The sequence below is a fragment of the Ictidomys tridecemlineatus genome, chromosome 11, assembly GCF_052094955.1.
Source record: "Ictidomys tridecemlineatus isolate mIctTri1 chromosome 11, mIctTri1.hap1, whole genome shotgun sequence".
NCBI classification, from domain to species: Eukaryota; Metazoa; Chordata; class Mammalia; order Rodentia; family Sciuridae; genus Ictidomys; species Ictidomys tridecemlineatus.
The window spans coordinates 49,952,662-49,975,657 of NC_135487.1; the positions used below are offsets into that span (position 1 = coordinate 49,952,662).

The 22,996-nt window shown below is 39.1% G+C and overlaps 1 protein-coding gene across 1 annotated transcript in view; it reads left to right on the forward strand.

Annotated features, from left to right (window-relative positions):
* Positions 1–22,996, forward strand: part of Ror1 (receptor tyrosine kinase like orphan receptor 1) — a 374,004-nt gene that overhangs the window by 336,030 nt on the left and 14,978 nt on the right. Inside the window, exons 5-8 of the mRNA XM_005337717.4 lie at positions 3,462–3,589; positions 6,302–6,619; positions 8,174–8,419; positions 21,393–21,604. Coding sequence (XP_005337774.1) covers positions 3,462–3,589; positions 6,302–6,619; positions 8,174–8,419; positions 21,393–21,604 — 904 coding nt within the window. The remainder of the gene's footprint in view (positions 1–3,461; positions 3,590–6,301; positions 6,620–8,173; positions 8,420–21,392; positions 21,605–22,996) is intronic.

Genomic DNA, 22,996 nt, shown 5'->3' on the forward strand with positions numbered 1-22,996 from the left:
GGTTGCAGAGGCTGGCAACATGGTAACTAAATTACCTCTATGAGAAACCTAAGTTCCCGCAAAACACCCTCTGCACCTCTACATCCAGGGAGGTATCTGGCGCATGCTCATGCTGACCATGGCAATGAGCAGCCAGGTTCCGTCTGCCTTTTCACCATGCACTTTCCTCCTCCGCAGAACGTGGCCTTGGACACGATAACTGCAAGTGCCCTTGCCCTTCAGCTGCTTTGCCGCTTCATGTTTCTAATTTGCAGAGCATGGAGTGAGGCAGGAAGACATCAGTGATGAAAGAAGTGTGAGCTGGAAAAAAGCATAAAGCTGATTAATGCTGTGGAGTATTTGTTCTCCCCCAGCCAAAGCCAGCAAGGAAAATTGGAAGGAATGAAAGGTGATTGTGACTGTGTTTAAAAGAAAATCTTTTTGCCACTCAGTATACACTAAAGCATCTCCACAGCAGAAAGCCCCTGTAAGAAGTGCAGGAACTTCCATAACCAAACCATTTGGGGCAAAAAATATATATATATACAGTATGGTTACAAGCACTCCATTAGGACAAATCTAGCTCTTCTGCTTGCTGTGCAACTTTGGACAAGTTCTTCACGCTTTCTGGCCCCTTAGTTTTCTCATCTGTAAAATAGGAATAATTACACTGCACCTTCTTTAGAAGACTCCAGTCAATATGAGATGACTTACAAACTATTTTATAAATATATGGAACTCAGCAGGGCTTGGTACAGGATAAAGGCTCATCAGAAAGTCTCTTACTTACAATCAAGTTGTTTCTGATGGAGAACAGTCTTGGAAAACTGAACACAGTTACAGATCCAGCAACATGGCCCGAGCTTTGAATTTTTCCCTTTAAATCCTAGCTCCACCACTTCCAAGCTTTGTGAATTTCAAGCTACTTAACTTCTCTGAACCACAGTGTTTCCTCCTGTGAAATAAAGATGCTATGAAGAAATCACCTCACACCGCATGCAGCACAGAGGAGCAGATGCTTAATAGGAGTTTGCTTTTTTAGTGCTGTGGTTCTTCACCACGTTCAAATCACCTGGGAGGGTTTTTTTTTTTTTTTTTTAAGTATGAATTCCTAAGCCTTGCCCCCAGAGAGTATGATTTAATAGGTCCAAGGCGGGGCCTGAGCACTGGTATTTTTGAAAGCTGCCTCAAGAGATTCTTACAAGCAGCCAGGGCTGAGAACTGCTCACCAGCAGATGACGTTACATACTGGTTTGCTTTTTGGTTTTTGAAAATATCTGTCCCCAGGAAATTGGTCAGAATAGCAGGAATTCTAAGCATAGTAAAACAAACAAACAAAAAAAATTCAATACACCTGCAGCTGTAACCCCTTGATAAGAAATGGGCAGCTAAGGAATTGCATTCCATTTTATTTTTTTTTTGGGGGGGGGATATATATATTCAAAGAGTCTTTTTAAGAGGCTTGAACTGGAAAGGTGGTAAGAAGTTTAGCCTAAGCTTCACACATAAAATATGGGAACTCCCAGTAGGTTGGGGATTTATATCTGGGGGTAATTCCAGGGTTTTGTCCTCCCAAGAGATATAAATTGAGGCCTTCAGAGTTTAAGTAGGGGAGGACGAAGGGTTCTCATAATGACACCTTCAATATCCAGGGATCTGCTAATGCTGAGGGATAGGAAAGCATAGTCTCTAATAGCAGGGGTGGTGTGGGGGTGGATTCTGGTCTCTACTTAGGTTTACAGCATCCAAGGCTAGGTCATCGAGAACCTTCCTTCTCCCCATAGGTTTATGGTATTAGTTACCCAATAAAAGTTGGGTTAATTTTACAACCCAAGTAAAATTTAAGCCAAAAAGGCTTCAACATTACTCTAGGATTTATGAAAGTAAACATATGGAGTGCTTGCAGGATTGCACAACATTAAAATTTCAATGTCTTTATGTCAGGTATATAATATATTCGTTTGTATGTGTACTTAAAGGTTAAGATTTTAAGAGCTTTGCAATACAGGCTATTTTTGAGACTCAACTAAAGATACTTACCCTACCCCCACCTTCAAACTGACTGGTGTAGAGTGGGAAATAGAAAACTGATGGATATAACTGTCTATCAGATTTTCTTTTCTGGTTTGCTGCTGTACTGTGGGCTTCCTAGACTCCTGTACTGACCCTCACCCCACCAACACAAGTGGGGAAGCCCTTCACCAAAGCCCTGACCACAGTCTGTGTTGCAGGATAGGAGCTTAGTAAATGCCTTTTAAATAAAATTCCTCTTTGAGTCTTGTAAATACTTTAATAATAATCAATGTCATCTCTGCCATTTAAAAGGCCTTTGCCCTATTTGATGGGATTGTTATGACTTATACTTGGAAGCTAGAGAGATCAACTGTCATCCCCATCTTATAGATAAGAAAAACATGGCTCAGAGGACATAGAGGACTTACCTAAGGATGCCCACACGTTAAACCCAGAAAGGAAATATTGTTTTCCTGGCTTTTAACTTAGAAGAAACCCAAGAGGGAAATGATATTTTGTGGAGATGTATTGACAGCAGCCAGATTGAGCAGAAAAGAAGCATCCAGGGTAGAGATCAAAAGCAGGCAGCTTTTGACATAGCTATGATCTTCCTTTGAGAAACAGGTGGATGTTCTATATTCTGTCTTGGGCCCATTTTAGGGAAGGTATAGCCTCTGCCCTTTTAATATAAAACTAACATCTCCAGGTTCATCACTTGCCACAGTGCTAATAATTAACTGGTATCCCTTTGTCTTCAAGATGAAATCTACTTTCTTCTTTTACTTATTATTTTGAGGTAGCAAAATTTTAGTAAGACTTTTTTTCTTTTAATTTTAGGGTAACATTAAGGCAAGACTTCCAAAGACATTTTCTCCAAATTCCTGTAGATTTAGTGACTCAACTCAAATTTTCAGGTCTGTGGCTTTGTGTAGGCTGTCTTTCTGCATAGCATAGGTCTCAAGCAGTAAGAAGCCACCTCTCCAGGCTACACTCTGGTTCCTTCTAGCTGCACCCAGCTCCTTACCCTGTGGATCCCCCTAATTGACATGTCAGTTGGAGTGGATCTTGTGGCTAATACACCCACGCCATTGTAGCAAATGAAGCAGAAATAATCTGTGCTTAAAAAACAAAAAACTGTAGAACATGTGCCCAGATTTCCAACTCATTTCCTCTTTACTCTTACAACTACATCATCTTCCAGCCCACCACCAGCTGCGAAAATAAAAGCGTTTTCTCCCATATTTAAGGACGATTTTGTGCTTCAGGATGATTTTCTGGGGGTGTAGGAAACTTGACCAACGTGACCAACAGATGTTTTAAGTGATGTTTTGAGAACTGAGCAAAAGCTTGATTCTTTAGCTGTCTTTAGGATACTATGCCCAAATGTGCCCCCTAGTGGCACTTAAGGGCATTGCACAGTGAGTGCTGACTAACTGGTACATTAGATAACCACTACGCTTTGTTTTTAGAGATGAGTATGAAGAAGATGGATTCTGTCAGCCATACAGAGGGATTGCATGTGCACGATTTATTGGCAACCGCACTGTCTATATGGAGTCTTTGCATATGCAAGGGGAAATAGAAAATCAGATCACAGGTAGGTAACAACAATAAAGTTATATTTATCCCTTGGATAACTATTTTTCTCACCAACAATTTCATTGAGCTTCTCTCTTGACAAAGGAGTAGGCTAGGCATGAGGGCTGGGAGCAAGGCCATAAAGAATCATGAGACATGATCTCTGTGCTCTGGAATTTACATTAAAATAATTTATTAAAGATCACTCTTAGAGGAAAAGGAAGATTTAAGAAATCTCACATTCACTCCAACACTCAATAAATATTACTGAGTGCTTTCAGTATGTCAGGAGCTGGCTTCGGACCTGGGAATGTGATGGTGTAAACAGGCTGGGTGTTTCTGCCCTCACAGAGCTTACTGTTGGGAAGCAACGTGATATACACTGAAAGAGAATGAAATTAGAGTCTAGAACTCTGAACATGAATCCCAGAGCTATCTTTACAGCGACTTGGAGGAAATTGCTTCTTGTCCACAAAAATCATTTCTTCTGTAAAAAGGAAGAGAAAGATCGGGGAATCTCATGAGAATTGAAGGGAGATCAGTAGAGTACAAAAAGGGACTAGGGAAGGGAGGAGTAGAGGGAAAGGAAAACTGCTGGGGAATGATACTGGCCACATTATATTGTTGTAGTGTGTGCATGTACTGATATGTAGCAATAAATCCCACCATTATGTGCACCTATAATGCACCAATTAACAATATGGAAAATCAGAAAAAAAAGAAAATCCCTTCTTCCTATATGAAATGAATGATTAACCTTAGGTGCCTTCCTGCTGTACTTTTCAATATTTTACTCATCATTTTTCTTCACTGAAATTTAATTGTCTTCATTTTCTTTTGATGGAAAGCTAAGAGTGTGGCCCTTTCACATGAGTGTGGCTAGTGTAGTGCATCTTAGACCATTTCCACCCTAGTTCTGGTGGCTACCATGGCCTCATGTCCTTTTCATGAGTGTGGTCATTATGCTTCTGTGCCACATGCTCTTTGCAGTCCATTTGAAATTGCCTTCATGAAATTCTAGTAAGGCTGACAGATTTAGCAAATACAAAAACCTTTCTCCAGTTATGTCTGAATTTCAGATAATGTTTAACATAATTATATCCTCCATGTTTTTCTGAAATTCAAATCTGACTATTACAGTTTGTCTAGCAACTTGAGGATTTAAGAAAGGCAAGAACAGGGAAGGATAGAGAGCATAGAGGGAAGGTAGACACAACCAATGCACCATGTATATATGCATGTATGGAAATGCCACAGTGAAACACATTAATTTGCATAATACACTGAAAAAGTATGCAAGCAAGTGAGAAAGAGGCAAGAATAAATTCAAACCAGGCATGGTGGTGCACACCCATAATCCCCAGCAACTGGGAAGGCTGAGGCAGGAGGATCCCAAGTTCGAGGCCAGCTTTGTGAACTCGGAAAGACCTTGTCTCAAAATTAAAAGTGCTAAGGATGTTGCTCAGTGGCACAGCACCTACCTAGAATGTGCCAGGCTGTGGGTTTAGTTGTCAGTACCAGAAACAAAACATTCCAAGGTGGGAACATAGAACAACAAAAGGTTCAGAAAGTATGATCTTGAAGGAATTTGAAAGAACAGGGAGGAGGCTGGGGGGAGCTATTTAACTAGGAGAACCAACTATGGAAAGATGGACTTGCCATTTTTTGGAAGCCCTCAAGTTTTCAGGAGGAAGAAAACTCTGAAATTTCAAAGAGCAGATGTAGGATTGATAGGAAGGAGCTATTGAAGGCACATTTCAACCTAAAAAAAAAAAAAAAAAAAAGAACATTTTAACACAACTTTTACCAAGAATTCACACAAATAAAGGGAGATTCTGATGTAAATATTCGGTGACCTATTTATAATAATTGTTCAGTAGACATCAGCTTCCTGGAACGTATTATTGATTCCCCCCCCCCATATAACTTTGTTTAACCCCCTAGCATTTTCCAAACCTGTTTGGCTGTGTAAGTATAGTTTCTCAAACACTGTTAATAAGCTTCAGGATTAAAGTCCCAAGAAACACACATTGAGAGACAGGGCATCAACAGCCCCCAGGACTGCCCTTCCAGACTGCTGCTCTTTTTATCTAGACGCCCCGTGGGGATGAGGTTAAGCTGGAGCAGCACTAATAGTCTATGATACATGCTGGAACAATTGGATTGTGCTCTTCGAGAACTTCCAAGTGAGTTGCCTCATTTTCAGAAAATGGAATAGAAAGTATTCAAGCCACAAAGAAATGAAGCAAGTTACCCAAACTCGTCCAGCAACTCTTGCCATCTGGCAAGACACAGAACTCGATGCTGTGCTCAGGCTCAGCCACTGCCTGAGGCAAGTTCTGCCCTGGAGCTGTCAAATGTCTTAGAAGTATCGGAAAAACTAATTAAAAAAAAAAAAAAATCCCGGATGAAAAACATGAAGTTCTACTGCTTTGTAGTAAAAAAAAAAAAAATGAAAAATGTATTGTACTTTAACCTAATTAATTATTTTTATTAGAAAACAGTACATATGTAATTTAATATTTTTTTTAACTTTATAGTCAAAATGATTTTTTCAAGTCAGTGAAAGTAAGCTGCTTTGACATCTGAAATGAATCTCCTCCTCCCGGCCCTGTGGGTTTCAGCACAGCAGATTCCTCCCTGCCTGTGTTTGTATTTGATATCTGTTGACTAGATAACCGGAGGAGATAAACCCTGGCCTCTGGAGTTAATAATTGTGTTTGTTTTTCAGCTGCCTTCACCATGATTGGCACCTCCAGTCACTTATCTGATAAGTGCTCTCAGTTTGCCATTCCTTCCCTGTGCCACTACGCCTTCCCGTACTGTGATGAAACCTCAGCTGTCCCAAAGCCCCGAGACTTGTGTCGCGATGAATGTGAAATCCTGGAAAATGTCTTGTGTCAAACAGAGTACATTTTTGCAAGGTCGAATCCCATGATTCTGATGAGGCTAAAACTGCCAAACTGTGAAGATCTTCCCCAGCCAGAGAGCCCAGAAGCTGCAAACTGTATTCGGATTGGAATTCCCATGGCAGATCCTATAAATAAAAGTAAGTGGTAGCCCTGACCTTCTGTGTGAACTTCTGTGCTGACCTGAGGGCCAGCAACCCAATGGCATAGTGAAAATGGACCTTGACCTACAGTAATTATTCACATCAGGACAGTAATTGTTCACACTGGTCATTAGATCACCTTCTAGTGGTCTGAGTACCATGCCTCAGCATTCAGTGGTAGACTAGATAGAGTTACCTTCAACAAGCTGCATAAAAACAACCATTTAAAAGAATAGGAGAGAGTTTCTTCATAACCTAAACATAGAATTACTATTCCACCCCTGAGTATATGATCAGAACAATTGCAAACAGATGTTCAAACAAAAACTCTCATATGAATGTTCATAATAGCACTATTTACAGTAGCCAAAAGGCATAAACAACCTAAATGTCCATCAGTGGAAGAATGGTGAATAAATCGTGGTATATCCACACAATGAAATATTATTTATTCATAAAAAGGAATGAAACACAATTATATATGCTGCAACCAGAATAGAACTTGAAAACATAAAAAAAGCCTGACACTACTGAATGGTTCCATTTATATGAAATATGTAGAATAAACAAATCTATAGAGATACAATGCATATTCATACCTGCCAGGGGCAGGGATTAGGAGTAGTGGGAGTGACTAGTAATGCACAGAAGTGTTCTGGAACCTCGTAGTGGTGAAGTTGCACAACATTGTAAAGGTACCAAATGCACTGATGGTAAATTTTATGGTATGTGTATTGTACTGCAATTTAAAATAACATATATGAAGGTTGGCCTCCATCATCTACCTTCTCTCCACCACCCAATGGAAGACTATTCTTCTGTACATGTCCCTTTCGCCTAGATTAAACTTGTAATTTTTCTAATTTCCTTTCAGTAGTTAATGTTATTTTATTACTTAAATAAATTTATACATCAAAAATGCTTAGTACATAGTAAGTGCTCATATCAAAATTGTTACTATAGTCAGTAATCTTCCAAACTCTAGTTTATATCAACTCAGTAGATTCTACAGTGCTTTAAGTTTTAGCCACTATGGTCACCTGGGAGGGCTGCTTAAATGGATCTGCTGCCCATGGGTATTCACTCCATCCACACAGAGAGAGCCCTAACTCCTGCTAGCAACCCAGAATGCACTAGTACACATTTTCTGTGAATTACCAGCTAGATTCTTTAATCATATGATTCATTGTAAGGCCATCAATTAGAATGTTAGGAAAAGCTTGGCTTGAACCTTCACTGAACCATTCACGAGGAAATTACTTCTGTACCTCTAGGTCCCACTCTAGTTCTGATTTGTTCTGTGCTCAATATTAAAAATACTTGCAGAAGACTGGTTTTATTCCTGAAGCATAAGCTTTAAATCCTCCCAGGAATGTAACTGCAAGGCAGGCCCTGAGTCCAAGCCCAGCCAGCAGGAAGACTGCCCCACGTGGCCCCTGACCATCAGGTTAATCAGATGCTCTCCCTTCCAGAAACTGCTGGCTGGGGAACACCAACCAGCTTTGCCTCTGTGTCTTTTTAACACTTTGGGCTTTTCTTTGGGTTTTTCAGATCACAAGTGCTACAACAACACAGGTGTAGACTACCGGGGGACTGTCAGTGTGACCAAATCAGGGCGCCAGTGCCAGCCGTGGAATTCCCAGTACCCCCACACGCACACCTTCACTGCCCTCCGCTTCCCAGAGCTGAATGGAGGCCATTCCTACTGCCGCAACCCAGGGAATCAGAAGGAGGCGCCCTGGTGCTTCACCTTGGATGAAAACTTTAAGTCCGACCTGTGTGACATTCCAGCCTGTGGTAAATACAAGTCATTGCCCTTAATGTCTTTGATCACCTCTCAAAGATCCCCACTCCATTCCCTCTTCACTTAGAAGCATCCTATGGGGGGGGGGCGGTGGGGGGAGCAAATTTGATTGAAAGTATTTGCTTGATGTCAGACAGTTTCTAGTGTAGATAAATCTTGATATTTCAAAAAAAAAATCTTGATACTTCTACATAATAGTAAGGTACCAGATCACACTATAAGAAGTAACTGCTTTTCTACCTGAAGCCATTGCACTAGAAGATGTAACAGGGACCCAGCTTTCCAGAGGCACAGGTGAGACAGCTTATCACAATCATCTCTGTAGAAAAAGATATGACCTATAATGGTCCATGTTAAAGTGGACCTTTTTAGCACAACAGTCATATCAGAAGCTGTGCGGATAAAAAACTGTCTTCTGTATGTCACAGAGCATACCCATGAACCAGGATGAGTCTTCAACCATTGCCCACTCATCCAGGGCACTCTCTGGATAAACATGCTCTCTGTCTGGTCCATTAATACTGCAGAAGAAGTGTACAAGTGTGTAGAAAGAAAATGGAATTGCTGAGTCAGTTTGTTCCATTACTTAGTGAATGTTTATAAGGTAAAAGAAAGAGAATGAAAATGTTGATGAGACCTGGAGTTTGGAACTCTCTGGAATGGATTCATCTTTCTGACACTAGTTCTTGTTGATACGGGGAGTGGGCTTCCCAGGCATGATGGGAGAACCAGGACGCCACTGCTGGGAAACTAAGAACAAAAACTCTCAAACCAGAAGCAATAGTTATGGGACACACAGATAACATAAGCCAGGGGGAGCTGGGTCTTTAGATCATTATTCAAGGCATTTGTGCCACGATGTTTGTCAAATGTCTACTATATGCCAAGTACTTACTCATCTGGGTGGTGGGATAAGTGGAGACCCTAAAGTAAGAGTAGGCCTAGCACACCCAAAAGGAAGTAAGGGGCCACTGGGGCTGGAGCAGAATGAGCAAGGAGGAGAGCAGCAGATGGGTCTGAAAGGTAATAGGACCCAATCATGCAGTGCCCTGGAAGCCACTGTAGCACTGAGGCTGTGAGCCTGAGTGAGTAGGGAAGGCCTTAGAGCATTCTGAACAGAACTCACATGGAACATTTTTAAAGGATTACCTTGGAAACTGAGTTGAGACTGGACTGCAGGAAGGGTGAGAGCAGAGGCGAGGAGACCATGGGAAGCTACAGAGATAATCTGGGGGAAGAGACACAGTGTCCTTGAGAGCAGGAGGAGGAATGGAGGAGGCAGAAGCAAGGGGCAGAGGCTGGATGCATTTTGAGATTGGAGATGACAGGAATCGCTGGTAGATCAGATATGGTACAAAAGGAGGAAGGGTTCAAGAATGACTCCAGAGCTATTGGCTTGGCTTGCCTTTTGCTGAGAGAGAGGAAACTACAGAAGTTTAGTGGAAGCTGGACCAAATGAATTACTTTAAGGGAGAAATGAATTGTTCATTCTAACCTGGGTAAACCCTATTGGTCACTTCTGATCCTTAATTTCCAGCTAATAGTCTTCAGAAATAGAGAAGAAATTTGCCCATAAACTGGAAGATATGTTGACAATCTGATTCAAGGACTCAAGTTCTATTGCTAAAAATAAAAATAAAAAAATCAAGACTATACATTATACCAAAAAAGTATTAATTTTCATCTCAATAGCCTTTCTGAAGCCATCAGACCAAACACATGCTCTGAGAGAAGAAGAAAAATCCTTTAAAGTTCTTTCTGACTGTGTAGAGAGAGAGAGAGATCACTTCCATCTACAGAACACTTAATACATGCCTGCACGTTGCTTGGTACCTAACATGACTTTCTTCATTCAAAACTCATACCCTTGCTGTGGGATGGGTATTATTAATATGTACCACTAAGGCTCACAAGTTTTAAAGAACTTGTCTAAATCAGATGTCCAGCCATTGGTGGGATTGGACCCACCACTGAACTTTCATCTGCTGACACATAGCTCTGAGCAAATGCAAAGCTCATATTCTTCTACTTGGCACTCTCCTAGCTCCCATTTCAAGCTATAGATGCAAAAATAAATACAAGGATAACAACAGGCTCAACCTCCAGATTCCACCATGCCGTTTCCCTTATATGATATGACATCAAAAAAGGTTCCCTTACTGCTGAAGAAATTCATCATAAATGATTATCAGTAAATGATCACAGTATTAATCAGGACAGTGGTATTGGAAACTCAGAATTCTTTCTGAATATTAACCTGCAGAGGACACAGTTAAAATTCTGATGACTGGTTAATTCTAGTCACATGAATGATAAATTTAGATGAAAGTTAATCCAGAGATAACAAGGCAGTTTTTACCATTTAGGATTAAAAAAAAAAAAAAACTTTCATTTTATTTTGAAAGAAAATAGTTCCTCTTGAGTTCTTCAACTCAAGCCACAAACACATGCATTAAAGGAACAGGGAATCCTTAAGTGATCAATAAGAAGCTGCTGGGAGACCAGTGGCTCCCTAGTGAGAAAGTTCCAGAAGAGAGCAGGTCAGTGTCCACTGCAGACTGAGACAAGATTTCCCATAATCGCGACCCTCAGTAGCCCACCTCTGACAAAATAATCATAATGGAATCCTACTTTTATAAATTCTGTAGAGCATTTGATTTTTTCTTATTTCATCCTCACAAAAACCATAAAAGATGAAGTAAGGAATTTCCGGCCCCCTTAACCATGAGTAAACCAAGGCCCAGAGCGATGAGAGGCCCATCTAAGATCACCAATTACCTCATAGAAACCGGGTCTCCTCTCTTTAGACCACCACTCTTTGTTCTGCACCAGAGGTTCGTTATCACCACAGAGTGGTCTAGAGGATGCTACTGGCCAGGGATGCTGATAAGCACCTTGCAAAACCCAGAAGAGCCCACACAAAGATTCTTCAGCCCCAAATGTCAATAATGCCAGGGTCAAGGAAACTTTTTCTATACTATACAATCATAGACAATAGAAAAACAATATTAAACACTTATTACCATTTATTGTATAGTTACAACAGGCCAAAAACTACACTAAGAGATTTTTTTAAATGCAATCTGTCATGAATAAGTAATTCCATATACTTATGGGTAGGTTTCTTTTTTTACTTGTTTGTTTGTTTTTAATGCCCAAGAAAGAAAACTGAGACTTAGGCTAAGTAACTTGTCCAAGGTCACATGGCTAAAAGGAAAGGGAGCAAGCACTACAACCTACAGCCTGCCTTTTAAACTATGTGATTTATGTATGTATTTGACTCTGTGTGGGAACACACAGACGGATAGATAGACCAATATTAACTATAACTGTTTATCTCACAATGAGTTGTAAATTAGTAGAACAGGATTGAAATGAGTCCTTTTCTGCCATCCCAAGTGGGATGGACTGTTGTGGGAATGTTCCTTAGTTATTTACATTTCCAAGTTGAGATTTCAGAATCTTCATGGGTTTCTCATTTTCACTAATGACATCTTTTGTTTGAATTTCAACTAAGTAAGGCTAAAAAAAAGTATAGGCCTAATTAAATAGAAAATATGAACATTGGTTGTACTTTCTAGAATAAACAGTCTGCTGCAGATTGTTTTATTCATGAACTTTCACTCTGGGACAGAACACAAGACGAAGGACAACTTAATGTGGCCACTGTGAATTTTGGAAATTGGTTTGGTGAGGATTGTGTGTCTATGCCCAGAAAGTGCCTAGAGGACATGAAAAGAAAGGACAAAACAGATGATAGTTTGAGAAAGACTTGACCTCTCACCCTCCCTCTTTTCTTTCATGTGCCAGGCATCTGATAATTACAATGGTAAAGTATTACAATTCAGTCAGTCAGTAAACCAGTATATGTTGAGGTTTACTGTGCTTCAGAATTTTCCAGCAAGATAGATCAGACCAGAACCTCAGGCAGTTTAAGTCCAGTGGAGAATTTAATGAAGAAAGGGGCTAGATTGCACTAAGTATTGTCATCCAGTTCCCAGTGCTTTGTGCTCTGCATTTTAATGGTGACAGTGCTTATTGAACATTATGCTTAGTTCTCTCTATTAGATCTGGCCCAAGACTTAGCTGATGCATAATAAAATGTATTAAACTAATTAATCCTCACAATAACCACAAGATCAAAGGGATCATCTCCACCTTACTGATGCAGAAGTTGAGGCATGTTATTTTTACCAAGGCCAAGACTCAAACCAGATCCACACAACCCTGTCCTAGATCCCTCCCTCTGTCTGCCACGCTATAACTGCTTCTAGAACAAATTCTGGACGATTTCAGATGAATAAATATTCCTTTATCATTTTCCTTTGATTATTATGAATTCTCTGGAATATTGTCCATTGATTTTCTTATTCACATTTGCAGAGATATAGAAATAGAACGCTCAGCTTCAAAGACATCTCTGAAGAATCCAGCATGCCTCATTTAGACTCAGCCTTGATATGGTCTAGCTCCTCCAGCAACTCCACTCAGGTCTCATGGTGTTTCCCTTTTTCCCGGCCACTTCCTGGCTATCCCAGATCTCCAATACTCAAAGCTAGCCATCATCTTGGAGACCTGGCCTGCACCTTCCATGTGCAGTCATCGGTCACCTCTGAAGCCAAGTATCATGGGTTGGGTAGAAATTATATTGAAAAAGAAATATTTTGCTGATTTTTTCCCCCAAACTGGCATCTACGCGCTCCTCTCAGGGTCACCATTTCACTGTGGCCCTTACCAATGCTTTTCTACCCAGCTTTGTGGGCTAATCTGTGGGAACATTAGTGTTTCTGGAAGTTCCTTGTGCAATGATCTTGCCATTTTGCACGACTTGTATTCTTTTTTCCTCCCCAAGTTATTGAGATCCCTTTTGTTGCTTTCTTGATTTGTATGGAGAGGCAGAATCCTGCTTGTTTTGATGTTTCCATAGTCAAGACTTGACCCTTTATTTTACTTGATCAAGCCTTGAGGTCACAGTTTTTCCGGTAACCTTGCCAGCATTGTCTGTTTCCCCTCAACCAAACAACCCAAACCCACTAGCAGTAGTATTATTTTTGCTCCTAAACTAGCTTCACTGAAGAGTCCCATTGATAAGAAAAGTAGTAAATCATTTGGCTCCATTTGGAGTTTTTAACCTGGTCTATTGCTTTTATATTTCCTTTTAAGACCTGGGCTTGGAACAATTTGCCAAAGGGCATATAGCCTTCTTCTGTGCCTGAATAGCCTTGACTTGTCGCATGACCTTACAAACACCCGCCCCAGGTTCTGCTTTGTCACAAACTATTTTCTACAATGTGGTGGTTTACAGTTCGGGGCAAGGCAGATGTTTTCCAGATTGTGAACACTGCAGTTTTTAACTTATTCTGTCAGCAGCCTTCTCCCATATTTCATAGAAGACCTGTTGTGAGGCAATTTGTCTCTCAGCCATTTCTTCAAACCAAAATTGAACACTACAGTGAACTGAATGGTGGGGAGGGGTAAAGAAGAAAAGAATAAAGCAGTGATTTTGTATACTTTGAAGCTTTCTAGAACAGTTATTTTATGCTACAGAGATTTCTAAGATGCCCTTTAGTTTCCAGCCTTTATACATTTTCAACAAAGAACAATAGTGACCCAAAAGTTATATATAGCTAAGTCATATTCCATAAACATTTTAACCATAAAATAATTTTCTCTCCAAGTTTTTTTTTTAGGTGTCCCCAGTACATAGTCAGTCATTTACCCAGTGTGTAAACTTCTCTTAAAATAAGCTTTTGAAAGCCCCTGAATCTTTGGGGACCACCCATGCCAGCAGGAAGTGGTCATTGTCATCTTAGCCTTTTGGTAACAGAATTCTGATGTTAAGCCTCAATGATTGTTGCTGCTGCCTTTGTATCAGTCAAGGTTCTAGCAAGAAACGAATGACCCAATAGACTCAGGGGAATTTCGCAAAGAAATTGTCTATACAGGTGTTATTAGCAGAAACCAATAAGGAAAGGTGCAGGATCTGAGACTAGAAGGAATGGAAACTATTACTAGCCTACTAAGGCTGACCAGAAGGCTGTCTAGGACTCGTGGTAGCATTTAGTAGAGGAATGTCGACAATCCTTAGCAACCCAGTAAGGAGGAGGCCAGAGGAACAAATCCATTAACCATACTCTTCTTGCCTTTATCTCCTGCTAATGACTTCAATTGGATGAACCTGTCAATGGTCAAGGGTGCCCTTTGATACCATGCAGAGAGGTCAGCCTCATTGACCGGATCTGATGGGCTGAGGGCACTACAGAGAAATGTCATCATAGGTTTTAAATTGCTTCATGTGAGAGTCAAAAATTTAGTAAGGGTCCAAATAAGTTATACCAATGGAGTTCATAAAATCAGAGAACCTTGAGAGGAACTCTAGAAATCACAAACATTGACAGATGGCTCCAGAGATGGAGAAATTGTTCCACTCAAAGTGGAATGGCTCCCACTGCTCAAAAGTCTGCTTTTGTAAGATAGAAAACAAAACTTCTATGTGAAATCTGATTATTTTTAATGCTGACCACTAACTAAAAAGAAAAAATAACCCTAATAAGGAGCAAGTCTATGAATTATGTTGAGTTTTTTTTTCTTTTTTAAAAAATTTGTCCTTTTTAATTATACATGAAAGTAGAGTAGGTTTTGACATATTTATACAAACATGGTGTCTATCTTCTTCTAATTAGGATCCCAATCTTGTGGATGTACATGATGTGGAAATAGTTTGGGGTTTTATTTTATTTATGTAATTCTTCATACAGATTTGAAGACATCTTTCATATTCTTTATTTGATTTCTCACATAGCCCCTTTTAATTTTTCTTACCATTCTCCTCTTATGGGTATTTCTTACTCTTTCAAAGCCCTTCTTTAAAATAGAGGACACCTATTCAGAATACGAGACACCCTTCGGTGTTTTGTAACCAGAGAAAGTACAAGAGGGCTGTGAATTTCTTAATCATTACTCAGTATTGCAGTGAGGGCTATTACACTGCTGTAAGTGCCATATGAGAAAATTTTAGAGCAATTTCATCATGCTGTTGCTGGGTGCAACTGAGCCTTCAAATCTCCACTAAAACTTGTTAGTATTCCCTTTTTGAGGGGTTGTGGGGAAAGTGATTACATCAACATTTAGTAGATTTTTATAATTATGGATTTTATAAAGCAAGTCTATAGCCTAACTGCAAGTTATTATATCTATTTGTAAAGTTTCAATTGCCAGTTTAGATTCATTGTTTTAGCCTATTGTATGATCTTCTCACTTTTTATTTCAATAGTTAAACAATTGGGTAACTTTCCTAGATTCAGGAATTTTTCAAGTTGTCATGATCAATGACAATATTGAGCAAGCAATTTTTCTAAAGTATAACCCTCTATAATTCAGTGTTGATTTATGATTAGCACTTTTAGGTAAAGGCATATAGTGAATTACAATTCTATCTAATGATACTAATATTTATCCATTATTTCATAAGAAAATCATGAGTCAATTACAACTTGATTGATGTTTTGCTGAAGTTTAAATTTGCTTGGTCTACCCCTCTATGAAAAATGAAAAATGAAAGAGATTTAATTTTATACAATTTATCAAACTTTGGCACCTAAAGATTTGCCCAATTAAAAAGTGAACAAAGGACTCCAAAAGTCATTTCTCCATAGGAGTGACACAAACTGCCAACAAACATGTGAAAAGATGCTCAATATGACTAACATTAGAGAATGCAAATCAAAACCCCAGTGAGATACTACCTCACTCTTCTTATTAGGATGACCATTATCCAAGAAAAAATTTTTAGTGAAGATGTGGAGAAATTGGAATTGTTGTGTGCACTGCTGATAAATGCAAAATGGTGCAGTACATTAAAAATAGTATGGAGGTCCCTCAAAAAATTCAAAATAGAATTACCATATAATCCAGCAATCCCATTTCTGGATATTTGTCCAAAAGATTTGAAAGCAAGATTTTGAAGAGCTATTTGCACACCCATGTTCATTTCAGCATTATCCACAAGAGCTACAGACGAAAGTAACCCAAATATCCATCAATGGATAAATGATAAAGAAAACATGGTATGTACGTAAAATGGAATATTATGCAGTTTTTTAAAAGATGAAAATCCTGTCACGAGCCATCACATGATGAAATAAGGTAGTCAGAGAAAGACATACCATATGATTCCACTTATCAAGGATTCCACCTAAAATAGTCTAATTCATAAGAACAGAAAGTAGAATTGTGGTTGTCAGGTCTGAAGGAGAGAGAAATGAAGAATTGTTCAGTGGATCTGAGTTTCAATTTCATAAGATAAAAACCTCTGCAGATGGGTCATACAACAGGGTGAATATACTTAACAATATTGAACTGTGCAATTACAAGTGGTTCAGACGGTAATTTTATGTTATGTATTTTTTACAATTGAAATTCTCTTTAATTATTAAAAAACAAAGATGTGCCCAACTCTTTCCTTTTATAGGAAAGGAAACTTGAGGCCCTGACTGGGTAGAAAATTTTAGTGAACTTGTATAGATGGCAGTTACTAAGATTTTCCCAGTGCTCACAAATGAATTTTTGCCCCTAACTTTTTATAACTTAAACATTTTTCTACAGAGAAAATTTTAATCACTGATATGGCCTATCTTTCTTTTTTTTTTTTCTTTCTTTCTTTCTTTCATTAAAGAATTTACTTGAGAATACATTAAGCAATAGACGATCTACTTAGTATTTCCATCATCAAATCAAAACAATGAATGCCAGGGCCAGCAAGCCAGGTTAAGGCCTAATTACCATCTTTTTCTTTTGGTTTCCAAGGGTGTATGTAAATATCATATTGCCATGGACCTGCTTGTTTTATAATTTTTAAATAATAAATAATAGTGATTGTTTTTTCTTCTTTTTAGTTTTTAAAATTTTTTCAAAAAAGGACATAATTTAAACTTGTCTCATTTCCTTTGAATTCTAACTTTCACTCAAATTTCTTCCCACCTTTGACATACTTAAAATCAGAGCATTTCCTTGTTTTAACTCAAAGTAATATCCCAGATGATGTTTCACTTTACAAAAGTATCTTCTGAGTAAGAAATCATGATTACCTTGCTGTAAACCCCAGGGTAAGAACAGAATATTTTCTCTAATATATTTAATTACTAATCAAAGTATTGAGTGTCATTGTAAAAATAAAACAGGAATGTCAGATATGAATTGAGATATCAAATTGTTGATTTTTAAACGGAAATTAATTATGTGATCTGGACTAAATTATTGGTTTCAAAAATCCCAAGTATTTAACTTGATGTAACTAATATGTGCATTTAACTTTTAAGCAGTTATTCCAAAGTATTAAAAATCTTCACCATTCTAATTTGCAGCCAATTTTCTGCGTGACACATTAGAGGTTTCCATTACCCTTTCGAGTGAGAATAATGTCCATTGTTCCAATGCAACGTCTTAACAGTATGACTCCCCATGAGATATTAGTTCTCACTGAAAGGGAACCTTGGAATCTTAAGAATGATCAAAAACAATTCCATATAATATTTTGGAATAATTTTCATTAGTGATGTAATTTAAGATTCATAGAAGCACTGAAGCCAGACAGGCTTGCTCACATTCCAACCCAGAAGCTCCACCACTGTCCAACTTTGGTCCGTCATTTATCCTTTCTCAGCCTCAATTTCTGTTTTTGTAAGATGGAGATAACACTCAAGTGCTAGGTTAAAATGAGAAATAAGAATGATTGGACATTTAAAATGGGCTGGGCAGAAATAAGGCTAATTGTGCTATGGAAAATATTTTTTAAAGGTTTTTTGAGCCAGAGATTGAACCCCCTTCTGGCCAAATGCAGAGTCGTGTAGGGAAGGAACCGTGTTGTATGATAGACTTACAATAGTCCTGCGTTTGTTTTCTGTCACCTCCAACACCACTGCGTATTGTTCTGCTTGATTATTTCACTTGGCAGGAAGACATTGCACCCCTTGTACTCCTTTGCATACCCTCTGTGTAAGCAGAAGGAGCCAAGTTTGAGTGTATTTAAAGGATTTAGCTTCTTGAAGTTTGTTCTCCTGCAGAACTACAGGGGGATTTGTCCCAGACCGCCCATTTACAATAAAAGGCCTTCCATGAATAAGCTGATAGGTTATGAATACAGAATAGACTCCTTTGTTTGCCAGACAGGTGAGACCTTACTTTCTCTTGTTGCTAAAAATCCAGGCTGGAAAAATGACTAGCGTTACATTAGTACTGAATTAGTCTCATTCCTTTTGTAATCGTTACGCTTATAATGATTTCACTGAAAATCCAAGAATAACAGAGATCTGCCCCCACCCCCAGGGTACTGAGAAATTCTATAATGTTAATAACAGAGCATCCAACAACTGTATAGCAATTTTCAATTATTCAAGGTTCTTTCGTGAACATTATCTCATTTGATTCTCGCATGAACTAAATAAGATTGGGTGATTCATTCCCATTGAATAAAGAAGGAAATAGAGATCAGAGAGGTTGTTTCTTGCTGAGGGTTATTTAGAATTCCCGGTCCCAAACATTTATCCCAGAATCCCCTTTTACTCTAACAGTGAACTTTGAGTGATGAAGTCATGATAGTTACTAGAATAGGTAAATTCCGTGTTACACTGTTTGTCATTTACAACAATTCTACGAAGTGGGCATTATTATTTTCACTTTGTGGACAAGTTTGCTCAGTGTCTTACGTGCTGACTCAATTCACCTACATAATGACAAAGGAAGTAAATCGAGGTCTCTGACTTTAAAATGTCTACTTCCCTTAATCCACAGCAGTGTATCTAAGTGTACCCACTGTGTGTCTTGTGAGCTCACAGGAGGCCTTGCTGTAGACATCCTCAAACTGGTATGATTCCTCTCCATCGGTCCACCGACATGCAGATGCACCTGGCAGTAAAGAGTGGCCCCTCCAGAGATGCAAGGTTGCACATTTACCTGGTACCAGGGATATACTAAGGAGTTCAAAGCCAGCACCAGTGTTATTTTCCACCTGTCAGATCCCCCTCACCCTTTTCACCTCCATGAACCCAAGGACCCCTACTGTGGGAAGAGGGGCACAAAATAGCAGGTGTTCCCCAATTGCTGGCGCTGGTGCAGCACAGAGGCTAGGAACAAGACTGATAGGGAAGATCCAGCTGCATGTCCTTGGGCCAGTTGCTTAACCACTCTGTCCCTCAGCTTTCTTGCCTATGAAAATGGAGGTAAGGATGTCACCTACCTCCTAGAGTTAGCTGTGCGGATAAAATGAGTTTGTTTTCAAAAGTTCCTATTCCATAGGGATAATGATCACAAACCTGATTTTGTGCCAGTAGAAATATAAAAAGGGATTTAAATTATTATTTTTAGTATACTGTCTTTATATGTACCAGGGAAGTGCCCCTGCCTCTTGTTTTTTTTTAGGGGAGAGAACCCAAGGCCTCACACATACTAGGTAAATCCTCCACCATGGAGCTTTGGCCCCAGCCCTTTTAAATTTTATTTTATTTTATCTTATTTTATTTGTTTGTTTATTTATTTATTTGAGCCACTATCTCACTGTCTTAAATTGGCCATCCTCCTATGTCAGCCTCCTGAATAGCTGGGATTTACAGGTGTGCACCACCGTGCCCAGCAGGAAGCTCTCTATTTAAAGGAGGGTTTGGGTCTTTTCATCCTTCTATTCATACTTTTGTCTAATAACATATTGTGATTACTTTTTCTCTATTTCATTACAAGACTCCCCTTAAGGGCAGAGGACACGTCCTATGTAATTTTCTATTCCCACTACCTAGAATAGTGCTAGGCATATAGTAGCTTTTGTTTAGTGACTTACTGAAGGAGTGGAAGGATCACACTGAAGGGTTGCATGTTAATTCTTTTGTAAAAGAAATAATCATCACTGAATTTGGTGTCAAGCTGAATTTTCACAATTTGGATTTTCTTTAAAAAAGATAGTCGATTTTAGTGGTCAGAGCATGTCATTATATAACCCGTCTAATTACCATTCCATGTTTGTTTTACCAGTCAAAAAATTCATTGATGAAAATATATGCCTTAAGTTTTTGGTTTTAATGGTCAGACCCAAACCAATTTTTCAAAACAGCATACTCATACCCTTCTGTACATATAGTCTTTGCCAACCAATGGTAAAGTGGATGTATAAAATTTCAAAAACATACTTCAAAGTGTTAGCACTCATAATTATTGGGTTCATATGAAACCATTTAAGAAGAATTCTGGGGCTTCAAAAAAAGTGTCAAGTTATACAGTACTTCTGTGCTGGAGGGAATTGTACACACCATCCAGAACATTCCACTTCACTTCTGCAGATGAGAAAAAATGAAACCCAGAGACATGAATGATTTGAACAGGTCACAAAGCTCATCAGGGACCCATGGGGCCCTGACTTCAGATCCCCATATTCTCCTGCCAGGTGCTTTTGGGACACTGGGCTCAGCATTCTTTAGCAACATTGAAACTGGCAGATACAGGACTGGACCTGTAAGTCCACACCAGCCAAGACAAGGGTCTGATGTCTGGAACACCATGTGGTGGTGATGGTTGATCTGGGCTGGCGTCCAAAAGAAGAAGAGACCCCTGTGGTCCACATTAAGGCTCTTGCATGTATATAGTCCATTTACGTGGTGTTTAACTTTTAAGGTGTTAGAGAAATGCAGGTCTGCCGCTAGAGAGAGGCAGCACTGGAGGACAACCCACACCCATACAAAAATCTTTATAATGTTCTCTATAATTTTTAAACGTTTGAACTTTAAACTTTTAAACTTCAATAAGTTATGTTGAAGGTTTGATGGAAACAAATTTTAATAAGCAATGGATTCTTTTTTCTCACTGTGGATTTGTGTGTATAGAAGAATAGAAGAGGGTCATTTTAAACTATTCAATGTAATGTTATACGTGTTATTTTAACAAAATAACTCATTCTTTTTTTTTTTTTTTTGTTTCTGTACCCAGATTCGAAGGATTCCAAGGAGAAGAATAAAATGGAAATCCTGTACATACTGGTGCCAAGCGTGGCCATTCCCCTGGCCATTGCTTTCCTCTTCTTCTTTATCTGTGTCTGCCGCAATAACCAGAAGTCCTCATCACCACCAGTGCAGCGGCAACCGAAACACGTCAGAGGCCAAAATGTAGAGATGTCGATGCTGAATGCATATAAACCCAAGGTAAAATCAGCTGTGCAGAGCTGCACTTATTCCACAGGCTTCAAGTTCAAACAAACCATCATAAACATACCATGCTTGGAAATCAGATGACGTAGAATCAGAGTTCAAGTGCTAGAGTTCATCTTTAGCCAATGCAAAGACTAATCATATATCTCTACTTCTGCCCAAGGCATCTGAAACATGGCTTTCCTCTGTGTCCACTCCAGTGTTGGGCTTGCCAGAGCTTGGCCTTGCCCTGGAACTGTTGGGTTAGATGGGATTTTTAAGAAATCATCTCAGTCAGGCCCTCAGGGCTCAGAATGTGAGCTACTACTGGGCTCGCGGTGGTGCACACTGACAATCTCAGCAGCTGAGACAGGAGGATTTCGAGTTCAAAGCCAGTCTCAGCAAAAAGCGAGGTGCTAAGGAACTCAATGAGACCCTGTCTCTAAATAAAATACAAAATAGGGCTGGGATGTGGCTTGTGGTCCAGTGCCCGAGTTCAATCCCTGGTCCCCCCCATCACAAAAAAAGAAAGAATGTGAGCTACTTTAAAATTTTGAAGAAGGAGATTCTCTATTTCCCCAGAGTAGACAGAGAGAGCAATTCAACATTGTTCATTGTTTACCAACTTCACAGTCAGAAAATCCTTTTATTGCACAATAATGTACACATAATTAAAATTACTATATTGTATAATTAAAAATAATGAAGATGGTCAGCTTTATGTATTGGATTTTTAACACAATTTAAAAAAAAATCCTTTCGAATCCTATCTTCAATCTCTTTCTTTTTGGTTTAAGAGAAAGGTTGTCCTTCCAACAATCTTTGAAAGCTGTTCTATGATAGCCCACTTAAACCTTCCCTTCTCTGTGCAAAATCCACCCACATCCCCTTTTGCTTTCCATTCACATCTTTCAGCATTTAAGTTGCTCGAGGTCCTGACAAGGAACTCAGGGTCACTGCCCTCACTTTGAATGGAGCACCCGTACTACATCTTGAGCTGAAACCTGACAGGCTCTTACTCTCAGGAAGGCCAGGACCTTGCTCTCAGCAAAGGAATTCACTTAAATCGTGTAGAATTCTTGCTTCCAAAGCCTGTCTTTTCTTCTTGTGCCAAATCCAGAGGACTAGTCATTCAACAAATATTTATATTCTCTGTGGGTTAGTGGCCATATTATCCGTTGTACACCCATAATAAAATTTAGGGGAAAAAAGTCTTCACATTTAAATTAGCTAATCCTTTTGTCTAATAAGTGGAATAACACAATTGAGACTATTGGTCTTTTTTTCATTTTGTTTTGCTTTGCTATTTAGACTTTTTTTTTTAAACTTGGGAGTCTTAATATTTTTGCTATTATGTAAATAATATTTCTTGGTAAAGTTTTAGAATTCTTTAAATGCTAAAATTTC